This window comes from Narcine bancroftii, chromosome 9, assembly GCF_036971445.1.
Source record: "Narcine bancroftii isolate sNarBan1 chromosome 9, sNarBan1.hap1, whole genome shotgun sequence".
NCBI classification, from domain to species: Eukaryota; Metazoa; Chordata; class Chondrichthyes; order Torpediniformes; family Narcinidae; genus Narcine; species Narcine bancroftii.
This window is the reverse complement of record NC_091477.1, coordinates 62614062-62633800: the sequence shown is the minus strand read 5'-3', so window position 1 is coordinate 62633800 and position 19739 is coordinate 62614062. Positions and strand designations below refer to the sequence as shown.

At 41.6% G+C, this 19739-nt stretch overlaps 1 protein-coding gene across 6 annotated transcripts in view; it reads left to right on the top strand.

Annotated features, from left to right (window-relative positions):
* Positions 1-19739, top strand: part of yeats2 (YEATS domain containing 2) — a 223639-nt gene that overhangs the window by 71697 nt on the left and 132203 nt on the right. For 5 of the 6 annotated variants that reach the window (XM_069899313.1, XM_069899314.1, XM_069899311.1 and 2 more), the window contains exon 14: positions 9415-9522. In XM_069899313.1, coding sequence (XP_069755414.1) covers positions 9415-9522 — 108 coding nt within the window. The remainder of the gene's footprint in view (positions 1-9414; positions 9523-19739) is intronic. The other variant, XM_069899312.1, reaches the window with a different exon arrangement.

Here is a 19739-nt window from a genome sequence, read left to right as displayed (position 1 = left end):
ACCTGGTCCTGAAACCCTCCAGCGGATGGCGCCCCTGCAGAGATTATCGACGGCTTAACGACGCGACGGTACCTGACCATTACCCGATCCCTCACATCCTCCAGGACTTTACGGCCAACCTGCGTGGCGCAAGGGTATTCTCCAAGGTCGAACTGGTGCGCGGGTATCATCAAATCATGGTGCACCCTGAGGACATACCCAAAACGGCCATCATCACCCCCTTCGGCTTGTTCAAGTTCCTACGCATGCCGTTTAGGCTCAAGAACGCCGCCCAGACCTTCCAGTGCCTTATGGACACAGTGAGCAGGGATTTGAATTTCATATTCATTTACCTGGATGACATATTTGTCGCCAGCAGAGACTGGGCACAACACAAGTCTCAGCTGCACACCCTCTTCTCCCGACTGGCCAACTTCAGCCTAATGATCAATCTGGCCAAGTGCCAGTTTAGGAAAGAGTCCATGCAGTTCCTGGGCCATACCATCACGGCTGAAGGAGCTACACCTGCTGCTATGAAGGTCACTGCAGTCAGGGAGTTCCCACGCCCGGACAACCTCAAGGGCTACAGGAGTTCGCGGGTATGGTCAATTTCTATAACTGCTTCATTCCAGGTGCTGCGCGCATCATGCAGCCGCTCTTTGCCCTCATCGGGGCCAAAGACAAGATACTCGCCTGGACTCCAGAGGCCAGCAGGGCATTTGAAGCCACGAAAGATGCCCTCGTGAAGGCTACCCTGCTCGTCTACCCACGCTCCAACCTGCATATGGCGCTCTCCATCGATGCCTTTGCCACAGCCGTCGGCACCGTCCTGGAGCAGCAGGTGAACGGACAGTGGAAACCACTGGCATTCTTTAGCCGACTTCTTCGCCCGCCAGAGCGCGAGTATAGCACTTTCGATCGTGAGTTGCTGGGCTTTTCTTTCCAAACATTGCTTGAGTGACGTCCAAGCGATTTTTACATTGATTCCAGTCACACAATGAGCTGTAGTGAAAAGGAACCAAACTGGAACCTTTGCAGTGACTCCAGCAAACTTAAGCCGATCCCTCAACTTGTTGTCCAGGATATGGATACATGCCAATCAACCACATTTAGCTGTGGGAGGACCATTTTACTTGAAAGCAAGGAAGTTTCCCTTAAAATCCGAGCACGTTTCAGAAGCATGTTTCCAAAGACTAATTTGTCAGCTTGCTCATGTCTGTACTTGTCTCTATTTTTGAAAATTTTATTTATCATTTGTATCAATACAAAGTATAAATTTTCCCCGCAATATGTTGAATGTCTGTGGTAAATTCGGACACATAGGACAACTGCCTCTGTTGTCAGGCTGACCACGGGTCTGAAACCTTGTGAATTGCTGGCCTTCTGAAAAGTAACAGAAGTGTCTTACCACCAGATAGAGTGCTAACAGCTCCCGGTAGAAAGCACTGTTCTTGAGTTCAGGAGGGGCTAGGGGTTGCCACTGGCTCTCGATGAGTTTTAGCACACCCCTTACCACTGTGCTGGAGGCATCAACAGTCAGGGCATTAGGTGCCTCCGGTCTGGGGTGGACCAGGAGGGATGCGTTGGCTCTCTGGAACACCCTGGAGGATTCCTCGTCCCATGCAATGTCTTTTACCTTGCTGGTCGTTAGCACAAAGAGGGGACACATGATACGGGCCGATGCAGGTATGAACTTGTGGTAAAAGTTTATCATACTAGTGAATTCCTACAGTCCTTTCACCGTGCGTGGCTTAGTGAAGTGCCGGTCTGCCTCAACCTTCTCGGGGAGGGGTGTGGCCCCGTGACTGTTAATCCTGTGTCCCAGAAAGTCGATGGTCTCCAGACCAAACTGGCACTTAGCGGAGTTGATGGTCAGCCTGAACTTACTGAGCTGAGTACACAGTTGTCTCAGGTGGGTGGCATGGTCTTTGTGGCTGGCGATGAGGATATCGTCCAAATAGATGAACACAAATGGGAGGTCACGGCTCACTGCGACCATCAGCTGCTGAAAAGTTTGTGCTGCATTCTTTCGACCACAGGGCATGCTGAGAAATTCAAACAAATGAAAGGGGGTTATGATCGTGGTCTTGTGGATGTCCTAAGAAAGAACTGGGATTTGGTGGTACCCCTGGATGAGGTCCACCTTGGAGAACACCTGTGGCCCATGCAGGTGGGCGGCAAAATTTGGATATAGGGCACGGGATATGTCAGGCGTTGTGGCCTCGTTGATGTGGCGGTAGTTGCTGCATGGTCTCCCAATACCCTGCTGATTTGGGAACCATGTGGAGGGGAGAGGCCCAAGGACTGTTGGAGCGCCGCACAATCCCCAGCTTCTCCATTTTCTTAAACTCCTCCTTCACCAGGCTGAGTTTCTCGGGTGGGAGTCGGCGTGTCCTGGCGTGGAGCGGGTGGCCCCTGAGTCAAATGAAACCATGAAAAATAATACCAAATTAATTGAGTGATCAGATCATTTTCATTAGATATTTGAATAGTGTGTTTACATTAGGGTTTTGGATTTCAGGATCCTCAGTTGAAATTTCTTTTAACTCCTCTGGATTTTGAGGTCAATCTTCTTGAGATCATGAAATAAATTGAGGACCAGACACCCATGTGTTGACTCTGTTCAGAAAAGAATGAACTTTTGATCCTCATGAAGCCCTATCAGCTGGATTATCCACTGTTTTAACATATCTCCATTGATTGGCATGCAAAACCTTCTCGATTTCATTAACTCTATTAAACACAAAGGCACGAAAACCTTGTGGTTTTGTTATTAATGTATTTATGTACTGTTGTACTATCAGTCCAAAACATTACAAGTTTTGTCGGTGTCTTTTACATAAGCAACCAAACCATAATCCTTTCTTCTTTAAAAAAGTTTAATTTCTCATCATGCAACCTTTTTCCAATTGAGAACATTTTTCTAAAGCATGTTTATCTTTCCTGAACAGTCTGATCTTGTTCCTTTGTTTCCTTGTTCTTTCCCTTTGGTTTCTGTTGAGATGATGATTTAGACTTTTTTACATCTTTAGGAACTATTGAAGTATCCGTAATATTTCCAAATACTGGGACAGCGTTAACATGCACATGCCATTCTAAAAATTGTACAACATCCTCAAAAGTGGTGTCCCTTCCAGGAAGCATCTTAAGCTCTGCAACTTTGGTTCTCCATAAATCCTTCATCTTATAAGGCAATTTGTTCATAATAATTGACAAATTAGCAAACAAATTCAGCTCTTGCAAATATACACTACTCCCATTGCATTACTACATCCTCTCAGAAAGAGTGTTTATGTTTGTAAAGCCTTTGTGTCCTCTGATTTTATTGCTGACCAAGAAAGAATCTTGTCTATGTGGGCCCTTGTGATTTTATATTCATGGCCATAATGATGATGCAATAATTATTTTGCCCCTTTTAAAACCTTTTTCTGGATTCATATATTGACAACTTTTGACTAACTCCTTCACCTGTCCTCCAGTATACTGCTCCAGGTAATACAGACGATCTTTATCGTTTTTAGTATTACTTTCAATGTGATGTTCAAAAGAGTTCATGAACATCAGATATTGTAATGGGCCTCCATTAAAAACTGGAATTTCCTTTTTAGGTAAACTGTATGAACCTTGTGGCTGCACTAACATAGCAGAGATTTCATTTTGTTTTGTTATGAATGATACTATGTTGCCTTATCCACCATGTCTTGCAACTGGTTGTCTTGAGGTGAATGGAGAAAACGGATCTTGAACTGGTGCCATAGGTGTAGGACCTTGGGTTGTAAGTGGTGGAGATCTTTGACTTGTAGCTGGTTCTCCAGCAACATGAAGGGACATCAATGGTTGAGTATGATCAACTCACATGGTTGAATTTTTCTGAAATACCCTTCTTTCAGGAAGATCCTTATATTATGCGCTCGAGAGAGATTGAATGTCATTAGCTCTTTACATAGCATGCATAACTGATGTGCTTGAAGCACATGAAGCTGTACTGGCTCTAGATGCCTTTGAAGACTTTGAAGATTTTTGCTCTCAGAACCTTGTAAATGCTATCATCAGGATTCACATCTCAACTTTCAGATACTGTTGATTGAGTCTCTATCTTCTGCATTTCGCTTGGTACAGCACCAATGGAACTTTGCAACATATATTCATCTGTTCCATTTCTACTAACTTTTAAGCCAGTTAATGAGGCCTGCAGTGCCTTGACAGAGTCTTCTTCTTGCTTGCTAGTTGAAGCCAATTCTTCTTTGGCTATTGGCTCCAATCTCCTGCCAAGCGTTGTCGGTGCGCCTTGCTGGCTCAACTCACAATCAAAGTTCTTTGCGAGGAGTTGTTTGCTCAAGGTATTTGGCCCAAGACTTCTTATCCATCTTGGCTTTTTCACACTGCAACCTAGCTGCTTCTCTGGCTTCTCCTGGTTCCTGCGTACTGTGAATGAATTTTGTATCTTATGTGGTCCCTTTAGGAGAGTTGCTGCTGGCTGAATTGTCTCTGGTTCTGCACACAAGCTTTCTTATCTTAAATGTTTGTGTTCACAAGAACATCTTCTGAGCTTCCTGCCAATTCTGCTACCAGAACTGTGGCTTATCTTTTTCAAGGACACAGGTGTATAGCCAGTCCTTTGGCTCAAATTCAAACCGCGCAATTCACACACAGGTTATCACACTTCTGGAATTATTATTATAGTATGGATGTCTTTTGACTTCCAATCTTGTTAATTCTTTTGGACAAATTTTATGAGCCTTTCTTCCAAACAAAGTTCACAATTAAATTTTATTTGAATCAAAATATTGATGACACTTTCCTTATTCTAATATATCCTAATTTTAAAAAATTATTTTCCAAATTGTGAGCTGCGATATGCCAAATTTCAATCTCTTTAATTCAACAAATCAAACTCTGTGCTGTGTTACTTTATGTATTTTTAATTCACTGATAAAATTGATAAATATTTTGCATAGCTTTGCAACAAGACTTTTATAACGATGAATAACAAATCAATTTGATACAAAGATAAATAGAGAGATAGAAAATGTATTTAAAGAGATACAAAAGTTCAAAGAAAAATTTCTCGTGCTCACACTTCCTTCACATCTTGTAGAATGAAAGAGCAAGCCATTAGCCTGGGTGGATATTATGACATATTACATCATAGTCACTATGGTAATGCTACAAACAATAGTTCCCTTAAAGAGACAAGCACAAAATTAACTAAGAATTAAAAGCTCAAGGTTTTAACCTTTAGAGAAGGGTTTTGTCAGGAGATCCAAAAGTCACTGCTTGATATGATGACTGGTGGCTGCATAGGGAGGAGGTACTGTCCATATCTGAGACAGACGATAAATGAAAGGGATAAGGGGCAGGTAGAACAGCTCAAGATATCTGTGAGAATTTGAAAGCTATCAAGGATTGTCGTGCAGTTGAGAGAGACTTGAAAGGGAGGGGTGACAACAGTGTGGTTTTGATTGATATGCTTGACGTGAAGCTCGTTGATAGTTTTAATGAGAGTTTCTTATCATACACAGTGTACGGCTGCACTGAAATTCTTGTGCATTATCAAACATATAAGTATAAATTAAGTTACTGCAAGCAAAAAAAATTAAATATAAAAGGACAAGTATTTACAATTGGGCAATGCAAACAAAATATGATACAATAATGCAGATAGATATTTGGTCCTGTAGTAATGCTATTGTTAGCGTAGTATGGGGAAGTGCAGGAAGGGAAAGATTGCTCTGGATCTGAGAGACACTGGACTTCAGATTTTTGTATCTTCTGCCTGAAGGTAGTAATGAGAATAAAGTGTGGTCAGGGTGGCAGGGATCCTTAATGATGCTGGCTGCTTTTACATGGTAATACCTTAAGCTAGTGTGAATTAAAGAAGATAAGCCTGTTGATGACAATAGAACAACATAAAAGAATTTCTGTTGCTATTGATTTATTTATTGCAACGTTTATTGATATTGCAATGTTTATGCAATGTAAGAAATTCTGCACTCTCCTTTGAAGTTTATTTTCCCCATATTCAAGAAGGGAGAGAGGCAGTAGAAAGGAAATTATAGACCGGTTAGCCTGATATCAGTGGTTGGGAAGATGTCGGAGTTGATTGTCAAGGATGAGGTTACAGATACTTGGAGGCATGTGACAGGACAGGCAAAACCAGCATTGTTTCCTTCAGGGAAAATCTTGCTTGACAAACCTATTGGAATTATTTGAGGAAATGATAAGCAGGCTGGATAAGGGAGATGCAGTAGATCTTGTGTGTTGGGATTTACAGAAACCAGTTGACAGGTTCCGCATATGAGGCCACTTTAGAAGATAAGAGTCCATGGTATAATACTAAAACACACTTGCGTGTATAGAGCATTGGCTGATTGGCAGGAAGCAGGGAGGTGGAATACAAGGATCATATTCTGATTGGATGCCAGTTGCAAATGGTTTTTCTCAGGGGTCAGTGTTGGGATCACTTCTTTTTATGTTGTATATTAATGATTTGGATTATTGAACAATTGGCTTTGTGGCCAAGTTTGCAGATGATAAGAAAGTAGATGGGCAAGCAGGTAGCGTTGAGGAAAGAGAGAGGCTGCAGAAGGACTTACATAGATTAGAAGAATTGTCAGAAAAGTGGCAAATGAAATATAATGTCGGAAAGTGTATGGTCATGCACTTTGGTAGAAAAAAATAATGGGCAGACTTTTTTAAATGGGGAGAAAATTGAAAATGCTCAGATGCAAAGGGATCCAGGAGACCTCGTACAGTAAACTTGCAGGTTGAGGTGGGGGTGAAGAAGGCAAATGCAATGCTGGCGTTCATTTCAAGAGGAATAGAATATAAGAGCAGGCTTGTGATGTTGAGGCTTTATAAGGCACTGGTGAGAACTCACTTTGAGTATCATGAGCAGTTTTGAGCTCCTTGATGTGCTAACATTGAAGAAGGTTAAAAGGAGGTTTACTAGGATGATTCTGGGAAAGAATAGAGAAAAGAGAGTTTTGACAGCTCTTGGCTGCATGCGTTGGAATTTAGGAGAATGAAGGGGGATCTCATTGAAGCATTTGAAAGGTTGTTTCCCAAGATGAGGGAGTCTCATACAAGAGGGCACAACTTCAGGATTGAAGGAAGTCTGCTTAGAACAAGGGTTTCTATAAGTACATTAAAAGTAAAAGATTAGTGAGAGATAAAATTGGACCCCTTGTAGATAGCGAGGGTAGGCTGAGTGAGAAGTCTGAGGAAATGGGGGAAATTTTAAATGATTTCTTTGCCTCGGTATTCACTAGGGAAAAAAATGTTGAAACAGTTGAAGAAAAGAAAAATAATGGGAAGGTCATGAAACATATAAGGATAACCGAGGAGGTAGTGACGGCTGTGTTAAAAAAGATAAAGGTGGATAAATCTCCCGGACTGGACAAAATATTCCCTAGGACACTCAGGGAGGCTAGTGGACAATTAGTAGGGCCATTAACAGAGATATTTAGGATGTCACTGGCCACGGGGGTGGTACCAAAGGATTGGAGGGTGGCGCATGTGGTTCCTCTGTTTAAGAAAGGGTCCAAATGCAAACCTGGGAATTATAGGCCTGTAAGTCTGACGTCTGTGGTGGGCAAGTTGATGGAAAGTGTTCTGAGGGATGCTATTTACAAATTTTTGGAGGTACAGGGATTGATAAGGAGTAATCAGCATGGTTTTGTCAGGGGTAGATCATGCTTGACAAACCTGATTGAGTTCTTCGAGGGGGTTACAAAAAAGGTTGATGAAGGGAAAGCTGTGGATGTTGTCTATTTGGACTTTAGTAAAGCTTTTGACAAAGTTCCCCACAGAAGGTTAGGAAAAAAGGTGGAGGCATTAGGTATAAATAAGGAGGTAGTGAAATGGATTCAGCAGTGGTTGGATGGAAGGTGTCAGAGAGTAGTGGTAGAAAATTGTTTGTCCAATTGGAGGCCGGTGACTAGTGGAGTTCCTCAGGGTTCGGTCCTGGGTCCACTATTATTTGTTATATATATTAACGATCTGGATGTAGGGGTGGAGAATTGGATAAGCAAGTTTGTGGATGACACAAAGATTGGTGGTGTTGTGGACAGTGAGGTAGATTACCGTAGATTAAAAGGTGATTTAGGAAGGCTGGAGGTGTGGGCTGAGAAATGGCTGATGGAATTTAATACAGATAAATGTGAGGTGCTACATTTTGGAAAGGCAAATTTAAATAGGTCATATACATTGAATGGTGGACAATTGAGGAGTGCAGAGCAACAAAGGGATTTAGGAGTGATGTAAATAGTACCCTCAAGGCTGATACTCAGGTAGATGGTGTGGTGAAGAAGGCATTTGGAATGTTGGGCTTCATAAATCGGAGTATTGAATTCAAGAGTAGGGAGGTTATGATGAAATTGTACAAGGCATTGGTGAGGCCAAATTTGGAGTACTGTGTACAGTTTTGGTCACCAAATAGGAAAGATATAAACAAAATAGAGAGAGTGCAGAGAAGGTTCATGAGAATGTTGACAGGATTTCAGGGTCTGAGTTACAGGGAAAGGTTGTGTAGACTGGGGCTTTTTTCTCTGGAGAGTAGAAGATTGAGAGGGGACTTGATAGAGGTGTTTAAGATTTTAAAAGGGACAGACAGAGTAAATGTGGATAGGCTTTTTCAATTAAGAAAGGGGGAGATTCAAACTAGAGGACATGGTTTAAGATTGAAGGGGAAAATTATAAGGGGAACATGAGGTGAAATTTCTTTACGCAGAGGGTGGTGGGGATGTGGAATGAGCTTCCGGCAGACGTAGTCGAGGCGGGATCATTGGTTACATTTAAGGAAAGACTGGATTGTTACATGGATAGGAGGGGACTAGAAGGGTATGGACCGGGTGCTGGTCAGTGGGACTAGGAGGGTATGGATTTGCTACGGCATGGACTAGTAGGGCCGAACTGGCCTGTTCTGTGCTATAAGTGGTTATATGTGGAGGAATTTCTTCAGCCAGGAGTGGTAAAGCTGCAAAATTTGTTGTCACAGGCAGTTGTGGTGGCCATGCTATGGGGTGTAATTAAGACAGAAATTGGTTAGCCAGGGCATCAAAAGTTATTGGGAGCAGGCCGGCAATGCAGCTGAGTGGGGAAATGCATCAACTCGTAATGAAATGGCGGGTCAGCATTGATGGGCTGAATAACCTATTTCTGCTCCTGGTTTTGTATGTTAATATGGTGTACATAGTTATTTAATGCCAATGCTATAATTTAAAATAACTCTCGATTTCAATTGAATAAAATTAATAGATTTGGTGAACATTTCTGATGTTTGTTTCAAATGTTCTGTGTACTTGCTTTTCAATTACTATTAAAACCAACCTCTTAGTGCAGCATGACAGCTACATTTTTCTTTGCTAAATCTTGGTAAAGGATGAGGTGTTCTCGGTGAGAAGCTTGTGGATTGAACCTGTGTTTTTATTTTAGCAGGAAGATGCACTTTTTGCAGCGATGCCTCCTTTGTGTCCCATAGGAAGTCATCCCAAAATCCAGAGTCCTAAACCTGTGACTGGGGGTCTTGGTGCCTTTACCAAGGTAAGAGTTGGAATTGTCTGCATTCATTGACTATTAACTGGGAATTTGAAATTCTGATTTTACTTTTACAGCTCTTGTTAATGTTAATATTAATCTATTGAATGCAGTAATCTCAGAACAACTGTATTTTTCAATTAGATTTAAATCAGCATCATGCAAGCTTTGGTTGAGACACAAGTGACGTTTGTCATGTGGTTACTTTCTATTTATAGAAACCCCAAAGTGGAGAAAATCAGAGAGCATCTTTTGTAGCCATACCCTCAATAGCTGTTAACTAAGTAGCCTGGGTCATTGACTTTGGAAGGCAGATCATGTGACAGATTACATTTAGTATTGGCCCAGGTTCAATCATAGCTATCAGAAGTCTTCATCATAATTAACTAAAGGTGAGAAAGAGAGCTCTTTAAAAAAAATCATACTCAGAAATGGAAAATATTGAAATCTGAAGAAGGTATTCATGGATGCAGACCAATAATCTGAGTATTTATTATTCCAAAATAAATACTGATTTAAAATTTAGTTGGCAGAAAGATGTGCAGAATATCTTCATCCAATGTACAGATGACCATTCCAAGAAATTATAGATGGCATGGCATATTATGCCTGACTATTTTTCTTGGCTTTTTCATTACTATGCTGGAGTGATTTGCTTGGATTTTGTGCTCCCATCTCATGAGTGGAACAAGGCCCTATAATCTTTATCTTTTGTGATTAAAAAATACTGCTTAGCCATACCTGACATGAGAAACTGGTGTTACACAGTATTTTCTTTTAAAGAATATATGTATTGCTGCCTTTGATAGTTTCACAGGGTGCTGGACCCACTCGCTTTGCTATTTGTTTGGGGGCAAGTGACGGTCAAATCTACCAAATCTACATACTTAATAGAGGGCTTGACTTCATAAAAAATTAGAGGAGGCTGTAGAATTGGTCGGCAGAGATGAGGACCAGTTAAACACTCACATGGAGAAAATCATTCCCAAAATGGTTGACAAATATCAATTTTGACAGTGGACACCAAACATAAAGACAATGAAGAGCTGAGGGAGATTGGGGCAGAAGATAGGATGGAGGAGGAGTGAACATGGGCATGCAAAAAAATCTTAAAGCTTTCTCCCCCTCTCTATTTTGTATAATCTTTTAACGCAGTGATAATTGTTGTGCTGTATCGTTGCGTGCTAATCTTATAAAAACTTCAGAGAAATTAAACATGAATCTTTTTTGCCTTGACGCCCACTATGCTTTGAACTGTTCTATACACACGAGTAGGCCTGTCAGTACAGGACAAGCATAACATGAATTAGACTAGAAATATGAAACACAGACAGAAATTTCTGCAAACAGCAGATCAGTAAGCGTCAATGGAACAAGTAACAATAACTGTGTTTCAGATTGAAGATCAATCAGTAAAATCTCATGAAAGTTCTTTGACTTGAACTTTTAACTGCTTCTTATTTCTGCAGATACTGTCAGAGCCACTGAATTTTACTGGCATTTTCAGTTTATACCACAGGGCAGGGCAAAGTGACATTTTCAAATAACGAATCTGACCAAGGGGAAAATCTAGGTGTTTCAAAAATCAAATGGAAATTTGAGGCAGCTTCTGTGGTGAGAACAGAGTGGTTAATGTTTCAATTATGAAACCTTCATTAAATTGGGATTTTTGAGAAAGTAGCTTTTGAAAATCAAATGAGAGTGCCTGCATTTTCTTTATTTCTTCAAACCAGTGAAACCTGCCAGGCATCCAAATTCCATTCTTAATCCAGGAGAACAGAACAATTTAGCTCATAGCAAATCATGATTTATATATGCTTTGTGGAGATGATCCCATTTACTTGAAAGGGTGCTTTACATAGCTGATGTGGTCGAAGGCCATTTAAGGGACTAAGGGATTTAAGGAACTGTTATAAGCAATGATGTCTGATGTTTTAAAATAATCCAAACTAAGCTTGTCAATAGACACTAGGTGCCGGAGTAGGCCATTCAGCCTTTCAATCCACTACCACCATTCCCTGTGATCATGGCTGATCATCCACAATCAGAGCCCCGCTCCTGTCTTCTCTCCATATTCCCTTCACTCCACTATCTTTAAGAGCTCTATCTCACTCTTTCTTGAAAGCATCCAGAGAATTGGCTTCTACTGCTTTCTGAGGCAGAGCATTTCACCGATCCACAACTCTTGAGTGAAAAAGTTTTTCCTCAACTCTGTTCTAAATGGCCTTCCCCTTATTCTTAAACTGTGGCCTTTGGTTCTGGACTCCTCCAATATCGAGAACATGTTTCCTGCCTCTAGCATTTCCAATCCCTTCATAATCTTATATGTTTCAATCAGATCCTCTCTCATCCTTCTAAACTCCAGTGTATACAAGTTCAGTCGCTCCAATCTTTCAATATATGACAGTTCCACCATCCAGGAAATTAATCTTGTGAATCTACGCTTCACTCCCTCAATAGCAAGAATGTCCTTCCTCAGACTTGGAGACCAAAACTGCACATAATACTCCAGTGTGGTCTCATCAGGGCCCAGTACAACTACAGAAGGATGTCTCTGCTCCTATACTCAACTCCTCTTGTTAAGAGGGCCAACGTGCCATTAGCTTTCTTCACTGCCTGCTGTACCTGCATGCTTCCTTTCAGTGAATGATGAACAACGACACCAAAATCTCATTGTACTTCCCCTTTTCCTAACTTGACACCATTGAGATAGTAATCTGCTTCCTGTTCTTGCCATTGAAGTGAATAACCTCACATTTATCCACATTAAACTGCATCTGCCCACTCACCCAACCTGTCCAAGTCACCCTGAATTCTCATAACATTCTCACATTTCACACTGCCACCCAGCTTTATGTCATCTGCAAATTTGCTTATATAACTTTTAATCCCTTCATTTAAATCATTAATGTATATTGTAAATAGTTCCAGTCCCAGCACTAAGCTTTGTGGTACCTACTAGTCACTGCCTGCCATTCGGCAAGGGACCCGTTAATCCCTACTCTTTGTTTCCTGTCTGCCAACTAATTTTCTATCAGTGTCAGTACCCTAAAACCAATATCATGTGCTCTAATTTTGCCCACTAATCTTTAAGTGGGACCTTATCAAAAGCTTTCTGAAAGTCCAGGTATGCTACATCCACTGGCTCTCCCTTGTCCAGTTTCATAATTAATTCTCAAAAAATTCCAGGAGATTAGTCAAGCATGATTTCCACTTTGTAAATCCATGCTGACTCAGACCGACCCTGTCACTGCTATCTAAATGTGCTGCTATTTTATCTTTTATAATTGACTCCAGCACCTTCCCCACCGTTGATTTCAGCAAACTGGTCTATAATTCTGTGTTTTCTCTCTCCCTCCTTTCTTAAAAACTGGGCCAACATTAGCTACCCTCCAAACCACAGGAACTGATCTTGAATCTGGAGAACATTGGAAAATGATTGCCATTGTGTCCACGATTTCTAGACCACCTCCTTAAGTACCCTGGGATACAGACCATCAAGTCCTGGAGATTTATCAGCCTTCGGTCCCATCAGTCTACCCAACACTATTTTCTGCCTAATATAAATCTCCTTCAGTTCCTCTGCTATCCTAGATCCTCTGACCACTATTACATCTGGGAGATTGTTTGTGTCTTCCTTAGTGAAGATAGATCCAAATTGCCTGTTCAATACGTCTGCCATTTCATTGTTTCCCATAATAATTTCACCCATTTCAGTCTTCCAGGGCCCAACATACTTAATGAATTTTTCCCTCTTCACATACCTAAAGAAGCTTTTACTATCCTTCTTTGTAACCTTGGCTGGCTTACCTTCGTACCTCATCTTCTCTCCCCGCTTTGCCTTTTTAGTTATCTTCTGTTGCTCTTTAAAAGTTTCCCAATCCTCTGGGTTCCTGCTCATCTTTGCTATGTTATACTTCTCTTTTATTTTTACACTGTCAGCCACGGTTGCCCCTGACTCCCCTTAGAATCTTTCTTCCTCTTTGGGATGAGCTGATTCTGCACCTTCTGTATTATTCCCAGAAACACCTGCCATGGTTGATCCCCTGTCATTTCTGCTCGGGTATTGTTCCAGTCAATTTTGCCCAGCTCCTCCCTCATGGCTCCATAGTCCCCTTTGTACAACTGTAATATTGTCAATCTTCATCAAATATCTTCATAGTACTTGATTTGGGGTCTGAAATTAATTCTGTGTGTGTCACATTACATGTAAAATTTGAATGAGGAGGAACAATTTTTATTTCTTTTAAGGTTTAAATGTGCATTTCTGGATGGACTTGAGTTATGGTCGTAGCTTAAAAATGTTGTTGCTTTCCTCCCTCCCCTACTTCATCCACTGAACTATAACTAAAGCCCCATTCACACTGCCACTTTGTCTCAGGAATCAACTGCCAAAAAAAAGGTTAATGTGCCAGTCTGAATACTTGCAAATCGACATACAGGTGTCTGATCACTCTGGGGATGGACTGCCTAAGGAGGGTGTGTTATCCCCAGGGTCATCTGACACCTGTGTGCCATTTAGCCCACTGTGAAAGGACAGGGGTTATCCTGGGACCATTTAGTGAGGATAGGCTCCCCTCTCAACTGGGTGGTGTGTATAAAAGAACTCAGAGAACCGGTTAACAGTGGTCCAGTGGGAATGGCAAAAATGGCTTCTTGACCAGGTTTGTTAAACAGCAACGTACTGGTTAGCCAGTGTGAAAAGATCCATGAACAAGTCAATAGTCTTCTATTCCTACTGACTAGCACCCTGTCATGGACAGTTGAGCTATAAACAGCTTGCTCACCTCGCCACTAAGTAATGAAAGGCCAATGACCATTTAAAGACCCTTTTGAGTAGTTAGGCTGATTTGAGCAAAGTCTGTGCTCTTACTTAGAAAATAAACTAGCAAGGATAGTCATTCAATGCCTCATGCATGCTCCACCATTTAGTGGTGTCACGACTAATCTTCCCAGGCCTCACCTCTCCTTTTGTGCCTGTTCCCCACAAACCTTACTCCCCTGATTTACTCTTTAAGCAAGCTCAATGATGTAGCTTCACTACTTATCAGCATACAGGATACTAAAGAATTATAAGTCCCAGTGCACCTCAGTTAGAAAAGACTTGACTGATCTTGTAACTATGTTCTTTTGTTCAAGATCCTCGCCCCTTGTGAAGACATATTGATGTTAGCCTGTCATGCCCCCTCAGGATCTTGTACATTTCGATAAGATCTTGGTATTATTTAAGCTCAATAATCCTTGTGTAGTGGATAATTTTAATTACAGTCCATTGATCTCTGTTTAGTACTGGTTCTTCCTGTTCTTAGTGTATTGCTTAAAGTTTAAAAAAAACAATGAGATATGCTCGACTCCTTACATTTTGTACTGTTTTATTGGGTGAAAGTGATCTCGTGTCAAAAGATTTTAAAGTCTTATGAATGTAAATTGCGATCTGTTATCAGTTAACAGAATATCTGACATTTCAATTTGAGTAAACGTGTGAAAATATTTTAAAACATTTCCAGTGACAACTGAAGCCAGCAGAACAACTTTAATGAAGTTACTGTCATTATTATACATTTTGTGTATAGACATGGAGCTCACATACATCAGCGCCTTTACCTGCAGCAGAATCATAACATCATGTTGTTTGATCTTAAATGTTATACAATATAAATAGGACAACACAAATACAAAATTGTGTGACATATATAAGGGTATTACTGGGACTGGTAAACTTAAATTATGAAGGGAGGCTGGAGATGCTGGGGTGAAACAAAGAATGTAGACACTATGGTTGTGGTAAAAATACAAAAATCATGGAGAGCTCAGCAGGTCCACAGGAGGTAAAGATATATAACAAATGTTTCAGCCCTGAGCCCTTCCATTGGAGATGTAGCTTTACCTCCTATGGGTGCTGCCTGACTTGCTGAGTTTCTCCAGCATTTTGTAATTTTATTAGTTAGACTGGAGCTTATTTTTCTCTCAAACATGGGAGGCTGAGAAAGGACCTTTATAAAATCATAAGGAGCAATTAGTCATGGACAGGGGAAATTAGAGGGTGTAGACTAAAGATAAAAAGGGCAAGATCTAATGAAAGACAACTTCTTAACATGGAAAGTAGTAGGCATATACTAGAGGAAGTAGTGGAGGAAGGTGGTAGGTGGATGCGAGAGGAAGTGGTGGAGGAAGGTGGTAGGTGTATGCTAGAGGAAGTGGTGGAGGAAGATGGTAGGTGTATACAAGAGGAAATGGTGGAGGAAGGTGGTAGGTGTATGCGAGAGGAAGTGGTGGAGGAAGGTGATAGGTGCATGTGAGAGGAAGGTAGTAGATGTATACTAGAGTAAGTGGTGGAGGAAGGTGGTAGATAGATACTAGAGGAAGTGGTGGGTGAAGGTGGTAGGTATATACTAGAGGAAGTGATGGGGAAGGTGGTAGGTATATACTAGAGGAAGTGGTGGGGGATGGTGGTAGATATATACTAGAGGAAGTGGGGTTGGAAGGTGGGAGGTGTATACTAGAGGAAGTGGAGAAAGGTGGGAGGTATATACTAGAGGAAGTGGTGGAGGAAGGTGGGAGGTGTCTGCTAAAGGAAATGGTGGAGGAAGGTGGGAGATATATACTAGAGGAAGTGGTGTTGAAAGGTGGGAGATGTATACTAGAGGAAGTGGTGGCAGAATGTGGGAGGTATATACTAGAGGAAGTGGCAGAGGGAGGTGGTCGGTGTATACTAGAGGAAGTGGAGGAGGGTAGGAGGTATATACTAGAAGAAAGTGGTTGGTTTTTGCTAGAGGAAGTGGTGGGGGAAGATGCAACAGTAATAATTTAAAGACAGACACTTGGAGGGAATCGATTTAGAGGGATATGGACTGAATGCAGGCAAATGGAACTTAGACGACTCGGCATGGACATGTTCAGCCTGAGGATCCTTTTCTCTGCTGTAAAACTGATTGTTTACTGAGATTAACATTTTAAAAATTCAAAGCAACAAATGAAATGAGGTTGACAAACCTCTGGCTTGTCTACACACTGATGCAGAGTTGTAAAAACTCAATACATTCGTATACTCACATGTCCTCCACTACTGTTCAAAATCTGCAACAACCTCACTTTAACTGCCTTGGGTTCAAAGCAGTGACAGAGATGTACATTGCTAAAACCTGCCTCTGTTATACCATAACTTTGCTCTGTGCAGCCCCCTTTAGGTGTATTGATAGCCACCATATTTTGAAGATGAGGATGCTACTCTATTGGTTGGCAGTAAGGACAAAAAAACGATAGAACACAGGGGCAGAATCTAACCATTCTGCCAAATAATGGTCACTGTTAGGGTGTGTTGTTTTTGGAAGAGTATCAGGTTCGGTGGGTTTACAAAGAGACGAGTCTGGACACAACTGTCACAATCACAGGTAACTTTAATGAACACACAGGAGACAAACAGAGGAGAATGTCAACGGTACTCAGGGTCCTAACTTTTTATCCAGGATCGTCAGGACCTGACACCTTCTGTTGTTTGGAATCTTCTGGATTTCAGAATCATTTAAAAATGATGGTACCTTTCAGCATGTTTCAAACTAACACAAAACAGGGGGTTCCGGGTGTTAAATGAATTTAGAGAAATAAAGACCAAATATCACTAACATTTTTTTATTTTAAAGTATACCACCATTCTCTTTTACCTTTGCTGGAACTGCTCTGTTGCTGGCAGAGCGGTTGCAGCTGTGTGGGGGATTATGGGTAACGAAGACAGCCGTCACCAGCTGCTTCTGCGAGTGAACTCTGGGCTTGTCAGCACTGCACCCCTGTTGCTGCGTCGGGAGTTAGATGGGTGAGGGAGCGATGGACAGACAGGTGAGGGAAGGTGACGGACAGACAGCCGAAGGCAGGCATCGGTCGGCTGGGGGCAGGCGATGGACGCTTGGCCAGTGGGTGCTAGGAGCAAGGTGGTCAGGTGTTTTCATTACTGAAAATATTGCTGGTGTTTGGAGGTTGCTATTGTTGGGAATCCTGGATAAAAGGTTAGGCACGTGGATACACAGATAAGTTGCCGGAACCAGATGAGTTGTACACCAGGCTACTGTGGGAGGCAAGGGAGGAGATTGTTGAACCTCTGGCAAAGATCCTTGAATCATCAATGTGGATGGGAGAGGTACTGGAGGATTAGAGGGTTGCAAATGTTGTTCCTTTATTCAAGAAAAGGAGCAGAGACAGCCCAGGAAAGTAAAGAAAGACCATTAAGTCTTACTTTAGTGGTTGGTAAGTTGATGGAGAAGATCCTGATAAGCAGGATCTATGACCATTTAGAGAGGCATAATATGTCAAGGGCAGCTCATGCCTTATGAACCTGATTGAATTTTTTGAGCATGTGACATTAATGAAGGAAGAGCGGTAGATGTAGTGTATATGAATTTCAGCAAGGCATTTGATGAGGTACCTCCATGCAAGACTTACTGAAAAAGTAAAGAGGCATGGGATCCATGGGGGCATTGCCTTGTGGATCTGGAACTGGCTTGCCCACAGAAGGCAAAGAGTGGCTGTAGATGGATCAAATTCTGCATGGAAGTTGGTGACCAGTAGTGTTCCTCAGGGATCTGTTCTGGAACTCTTTGTGATTTTATTAAATGACCAGGATGAGGAAGTGGAGGGTGGATTAGTACGTTTGCTGATGACGGTATTGTGGATAGTGTGGAGGGCTGTCAGAGGTTACTGCAAGTCCATAGACACTTAAAGCAGCTGCGTAGTTTGATTCTGTGATTAAGAAGGTATATAGTACCGAAGCTAGATTAAAGAATGTACTGAGGGGTCTGTCAGTGGATATGAGGGAAGTCAAAAGTGCCATGGTTGATCTGTCATGGGGGATCATGGGCATGGAGGAAAAGGTAGAGAAGGTAGAGGATTATGTAGAACGTTTCGTGAGTCAAATGGACACATGGATCAGAGAGAGGGAGGAAATATTGGAAAAGTTGGATGCATTGGAGAACTTTAATAGGAGTAAGAATATTAAGATTGTCGAGGTAAAAGAGGAGGTGGAGGGGAATGACCCTGTAAAAAAAATTTAAAGACTGGATACCTGGGGTCCTGAGTAGGAATATGGATGGGGAGATTAATGGATAGAAAGGGTATCCAGTCTTTCCCTGAACCAGGTCCAGGGCAGCAGCCCCAGCCAATTCTGATAAAATTTGAGGGATTTCAAGATAGGGAAAATATTCTTTGGGTGGTGACCGAAGGGGCAAGGGAGAATGGTTCTGGCTTTATTTTACATATATATATGTTGTAAAAAGTAAAGTTTATTTGGTTCTGTTCAAAATAATGGTTAGAAGGTTAGTGATGTTCAATGTTGGGAGCTCATCAATGCTATAGGAAAAGTGGAGACTAGATAGGTGCTATGGGCACACCTTGGTTTGGTGGGGTAATTGGCATTGATGGAGTTTAGAGGGAAGAAAATAGGATTAATAGGGAGTTTATGTCGTCTTGTGTTGATTTGTTATAGATGATTCTTTTAATTTATAAAGGTTTTAGTTCGAGCATGGGCATCTGTATCAAAAGTTGGTGGAGGGAAAAATGGGCAGAAGATACGAGTCAAAAGAAAATGGACAAGGGTGGTAAGGATATGGGGACAACCCTGAGGTAATGGACAAGGAAATTAAATTTGTAAGTTTCAATGTCAACGGGATTAACGGGACAGTTTTGGCACACCTTAAAAAAATGCAAATAGACATAATGTTTCTAGAAGAGACTCACCTTACACAGTTACAACACGCAAAGCTAAAGAGGGTGTGGGTGGGTCCAGTAGTAGCATCCTCCTTTACATCTAGAGCCAGGGGAGTGGCCATCCTGATGGGAAAAATGTTCCAGTGGGGATCTGGGAGGTGATCGCTGACCCGGCAGGGAGATTTGTGATGATGCATTGTCAAATGTACTCAGAATCCTGGACTCTGATGAATGTATATGCCCCAAATTTTGATGATGAAAAATTTAAACAAGATATATTTTTGAAAGTAAAAGAAGTGTGTAAGAATGTCTTGTGGAGGGAATTTCAATCTTTGTCTGGATCTGGTCATGGACAAGTCAACAAAGAAAGTAACAAGGGCCAGCTAAGTCTACCCTGGACTTTATAAAAGAGCTGAATCTCATAGATGTGTGGAGAAGGGTGAATCTGAGGGAAAAGGATTACTCATTTTACTCGAGATACACAATTCCTAACTAGAATTGATTTTTTTTTCTCGTGTCAGCCCAATTGG